General features: G+C 34.7%; 1 protein-coding gene across 1 annotated transcript; it reads right to left on the bottom strand.

The window, feature by feature from the left end:
- Positions 1 to 3,574: 3,574 nt before the first annotated feature.
- Positions 3,575 to 3,994, bottom strand: LOC109174459 (2-hydroxyisoflavanone dehydratase-like). Its single transcript, XM_019323697.1, has one exon. It carries the CDS (start codon positions 3,992 to 3,994, stop codon positions 3,575 to 3,577), a length of 420 nt encoding a protein of 139 aa, XP_019179242.1.
- Positions 3,995 to 5,846: the final 1,852 nt, after the last annotated feature.

Below are 5,846 nucleotides of genomic sequence, written 5' to 3'. Positions count from 1 at the left end.
GAGAAAAATGTCCTTCTAAGATGACAAGCAACAGTAGAAGACAGAGTTGCAAAGTTAGAAAATTTGGTCCTTCAAAATGTTGCCTTTAAATCATCTCCGATTGAAGAAAAAGGGAGTTGTACTGCAAAGGGTGCGATGAAGCTGAGTGAAGAAGAAATTGGTTTTATGAAACAAAAATTGGATTTCGAAGATGATGATGATGAGCTGTAGTTTATTGACAAGAAGATGTCTTGGAGGTAAATATTCCCTCTTTACTGAAGTTTACATTTTACTTAGTTTCTTAGGCAAAAATTACTATCTACGTATTGGTGCCTCTGTCAAATGTTTTGCAGATTTGCTTCATCCTCTCAATTTTCAAATGTTTTGCATTTTTCATATAAACTGTAGGAGATGTTAATTTGTGCATGTATATAATTCACATGCCTTTGTTAGTATATTTATTTATTTACCTAATATGTGTATATTTTGCAAATTAGAAACAATGTAAGAAGAAACCGAGCAAGGAAGTCAAAAAGCTTGAGTTGAACTCCTCAAGTATGCCTAAGTCATTATGGCTACTATACTGTTATTACAAGCGTGCACTTGGGAATGGAGAGAGTTTAAATATAGTGCTAGATGAAAATGTCTTCGGGGAAGAATGTACTCTATATGTGCACGACGAAGATGTGACTCCGTTTTGTCAATTGATGTCAATATCGTACACATGTATTGCTGTGTACATATGGTATGATTTAATATATATTTCGAGTCAATTATATATATACTTATCACTTCTATGCTTTGTTATTCTAATTCAGTTTCCATTCCAATGTTAGGTATTTGTATAAAAAGATGATGGAAGACAACAAGCTTGAAAAATTCAGATTTATGCAGCCATGTCATGTAGGTCATGTGCCAACGACAAGAACAGATAAAACTTTCCTAGACAAACAGTTGGAAAGTAGGGCACGAGCTTTAGCAGACAGACTAATTGACAATCCAAGTAGTGCATCACTTTTGGTGCCATGTAATGTAGGGTAAGAATGATTACAATTATACTTTCCATTGCATATTATTTTCTATTGATGTAATATAATTTTGTGTTTCTGTATAGTTTCCATTGGATTCTGACAGTTATCAACGTCAGTAAGGATATTGTTTATTTGTGGGACCCTCTTAGTCATCGCATTCGCGATGATGATTGGAAACATGTTGTAGAAATGTAAGTTTTTTTTGTTATTTCTTTCGATTTATATCAGTATGATTATTACATAATCTGAATAATCAACAATATATTTGAAGGGCTATTAAAATGGTTCATGCGGCCTCTGGGAATTGAAAGAAAGGACGAAGTAAAACTGCTTGGGAAATTGTCAAGGTAATTTAATATTTGTAACTAATTAGATATAAGTGTTTGTATATGTTAAATTGTAATGCACATGCAAATCTTATTTAACATTTGTAGGCTCCTCGTCAGTCGGATAGTAACCAATGCGGTTTCTTTGTCATGGCTTACCTGAAGACTTTAATTGAGAACATGCCGGACATTGATGATAAAGATTCTGTTTAAGCACTGGTAATAATTAAATTTCTAATTCGTGTTTAAAATTATTTTGATTTCAATGTTTCAAAGTGGAAATATGATGCATTTGAGATTCTTGTTGCCAGTATAATTTTGAGTACTCCATTTATTGTTGATGTCTATTGAATGAATGCTTTTTAGTTTTTAATTTGATCATTTTATTCACAAAGTTTAAAGTGGAGAGATTAGAGAAAATACAAAAGCTCTTGCCTTTAGAACTGCTAAAACTCTATTACCATATAGTGGTTCTTGAAAATTACTCCTAACTTATTTCGAATTTCATTGCAATTACTAATTTATTTACTCACTTTTTACATGTAGTTCCAACAAGTTAAATATGACAAAGCGGTTATTGATCTGGTGCGTTCTGAATGGGCCGATATTATATCAAGTTATATACAGTAGGTATGCTTTGATCATTAGAACGTTGTGATCTTTTAGACTTCGTGGAATTGTTTGTTGTAGTATTATGATGACTTCGTCGAATTGTTTTTTGTATTATTATGACTTGGATGATATTTGATTCGATGAGAATTGGTCATGGAAGTATTTACACTTGTTATTTTGAACCTTAGCTTGTGCAAAATTATGTAACTACACTTGGCCATGGTGAATGGATAAATTGTTTTTTGGTATATGATTAAAATTTAAGCAGGTTAAAAACCGTTGAGACAACGGTTAAAAATCGTTGTCTATTTTACAATATACAACAATTTGAAACTGTTTTCTTTTCTACAAAAAGACAACAGTTTATCGGCATGACTTTTAACAACAGCGATTTCAACAACACACAATAGACAACAGTTTATAACTATTGTCTTTTAAAGAAAAGACAACAGTTAAAAAACCGTTGTCTATGTGCATCACTTTTAACAACACCGGTTTCAACAACATTGAATATACAACGGGTCAAAAACCGTTGTCATTGATAGAAAAGACAACGGTTTATAACCGTTGTCTATGTGTGTGACTTTTAACAACACCGGTTTCAACAACACTTAATACACAACGGTTACAAAACCGTTGTCGTTTATAGAAAAGACAACGGTTAAAAACCGTTGTCTATGTGTGTGACTTTTAACAACACCGGTTTCAACAACACTTAATAGACAACGGTTTGAAAACCGTTGTCGTTTCAAGAAAAGACAACGGTTAAAAACCGTTGTCTATGTGTATGACTTTTAACAACACCGGTTTCAACAACACTTAATAGACAATGGTTCGAAAACTGTTGTCGTTTCAAGAAAAGACAACGATTTTTAACCGTTGTCTATGTGCGTGACTTTTAACAACACCGATTTCAACAACACTTAATAGACAACGGTTCGAAAACCGTTGTCGTTTCAAGAAAAGACAACGGTTTTTAACCGTTGTCTATGTGCGTGACTTTTAACAACACCGGTTTCAACAACACTTAATAGACAACGGTTAGAAAACCGTTGTCGTTTCTAGAAAAGACAACGGTTTAAAACCGTTGTCTATGTGCGTGACTTTTAACAACACTGGTTTCAACAACACTTAATAGACAACGGTTGGAAAACCGTTGTCGTTTCTAGAAAAGACAACGGTTAAAAACCGTCGTCTATGCGCGTGACCTACAACAACACCAGCTTCAATAACAGAAGTTTTACCCCTACGACAACGGTTATTAACCGTTGTCTATGTGCATTTTTCTTGTAGTGTACTCCTGTTGTGATGACTTGGGAGCCAGTCAAGATGATGTGGCATGGTAAATTAATTTAATATATTGTAATTTCATAATACGTGGATATTCCAAAATCTCCTGAAGCTAAATCTTCAATATTTTCCCAAATACAAATCAAAATCCACCTAATCTCAAATCCCTAACTAGTTGGCGGAGTCGCGGAGCTTCGCTAATGGGAACGACGCCGGTGACGGCATTCATCGAGTCTTAGACTGGGATACGGGAAGGCGGGCGATTATTTTCAGGTGGTGGAGGTAGAAGACGAGGACGACGTTTCAGCCACTGACGCCGGCGGAGGAGGTGAAGACTCAACTGTACTCGACTGAAATGGTTACGACGTTGGCTTTGGCTGTCACAGAGTGGAGAAACCTCTCGTAGGAAGCGGAGGAGGCGAACACGAGGGTGAAGGCGCCGCCGTGGATGTAGACTAGAACGGGGAATTTCTGAGCACCGTCGGTGACATTGGGAAGGTAAATTCGGACCCAGACGTTATTTTCTGTTATAATGACGACATCTTTGGATTGAACGCCGGTTTCTGGGTTGTCGGTCGGAGGGACAGAAACATAGTTGTGAAACCTCTCGATGTGGCCGTCCTCGTAGACGTGAAATCTGGGGAAGAAATTGTGAACTACTTTAGTTGAGGCTGGAGGTGAAGCCATGATAAGTGTTTTAGGCTGAGGGCTGATTGAAGATGGCAAGTTGTGTTTAAGCTTGATTGAAGAGTACATAGTAGTTGGATTTATGGTTGAAGATAGGGATAATGAAACTGTGATTTCATTGCTTAGATCAGATAAGTAGACAGTATATATAATCTACTTTTTTTTGAACTAAAAACATAGCAAACAGATATTCTTATGTTGATTTGCGCCCTCAATTTCCTTTCTCGCAACCTCCCCCTCCCTTAGGACCTTTTTGATGTTGTTTCCTCCATCTTCCACGCGGGTGAGGATGACGCCATGAAGTTGAGAATCTCTGGCAAGATCGGATCCGTTGATTTCTCGATCGAATAAAGGTCTAGATCTTAGATGACAATCAGAGACTTGTTCGTCGTTTGTAATAACAGGTGGATTGTTCAATTTATTTCCATGTCATTATATTTATTTCCCACGTCAATCAGGTTCATTGGCAACCAGATGGTAACCTGTCAAAAAGCTTAATTGAACAATTTTAGAAAGTTAATATGTTTAATTAGACTTTATTTTAGATGAAGGGGACTTTATTTTAGATGAAGGGGTGAATTGAGCACTACGAAGAAATAGATGGGTCTATTCGACACTTTTCCCTTCCAGCTATAAGAAAAAAAATAATGTGCTTCAGGCTATTTTTTTTTTTTTAAATACTATACTATTAACTCTATTATAATGTAATGTGTCTCCACTGAGGCTCAAACTCACAATCTCTCTTATGAAAGTTTAACTTAGTGTCATTGGACTACAAGTAGGGCCGGATGTATTTAGTCATTGCAGGGGTCTTGGCCCTCCCTCACCCCAAAAAAAAAAAAAATTTACTACTAGTATATTGCTTTTTTTTTTTTCCTTTTTTTTTTTTTTTTTTTTTTTGGTTTGGCCCCCCTCACCAAAGCATCTCCCCTCCAAACAAAAGTTTAAACTTTCAAAATCTCACCAAAATATCAAAGTATTTTCCCCCTCCAAACAAAGAAATCTTATGATGTGAGCATGTGCCCACCTTTCCATATTCATAATTTTTGTACTGTAGAATCATAATTTCTATACTATAGATCCATAATTTCTATACTGTAGATTCATAAAATTTATACTTTATTATTAGATTCATAATTTCTAAACCGTAAATTCATAATTTAAATACAATAGATTCATAATTTCTATACAGTAGATTCATAATTTCTATATTACAGATTCATAATATCTGTACTGTAGATTCATAATTTCTGTATTGTAAAATCATAATTTCTAAATTGTATAGTTATCAAATTATGAACATATAGTTCTCTGATTTGTGAAAACCGAGTTCAACAATTGAAATGTAAAGTATAAATTTTACGAATCTACTATACAGTATAGAAATTATGGATCTACAATATAGAAATTATGAATCTACAATGTAGAAATTATGGATATGGAACCGTGCCCACCTTGCAAGGTGGGTACATGCGCACAGCATGATTTGCCCCAAACAAGCTTCCAAACTCCGAGTTAGTTTTCTGTTAGTGCGAAAACTCATGTGGTCGATGGTGTTTTGAGTAAATTTTTTAATTAAATTTTATAGACTTGTGTTTTGAGCTACTGCTTTCATAGCTTGGAGTTATTTTTTTTCCTCTATCCTTTGATTTCAAAAATGAGTTTAATCTGTTTCAGCAGACGTTATGCCATGGAACCGTGTTCACCATTCATGGTGAACACGGTTCTAACGGTGTCAGTACACCGTTATCTTTTTTTTTTTTTTTTTTTTTTTTTTTTTTTTTTTTTTTTTTTTTTAAATTAATTGCGTGACTTTTTTTTCTTTATTTTCACATTTTGCGGTTTCACTTTAATTTGAGGTGAACAAAGATTTCGGACATTCATAAATTATGAATTCATGCTTGCACATTCACTTTGGAAC

This window comes from Ipomoea nil, unplaced genomic scaffold (genome assembly GCF_001879475.1).
Source record: "Ipomoea nil cultivar Tokyo-kokei standard unplaced genomic scaffold, Asagao_1.1 scaffold0642, whole genome shotgun sequence".
NCBI classification, from domain to species: domain Eukaryota; kingdom Viridiplantae; phylum Streptophyta; class Magnoliopsida; order Solanales; family Convolvulaceae; genus Ipomoea; species Ipomoea nil.
The sequence above is the reverse complement of the archived record's forward strand: the minus strand, read 5'-3'. Positions and strand labels throughout refer to the sequence as shown.

Coding starts and splice junctions, on each gene's coding strand:
- LOC109174459 (XM_019323697.1), bottom strand. CDS start 3,994: ATGTACTCTTCAATCAAGCTTAAACACAACTTGCCATCTTCAATCAGC.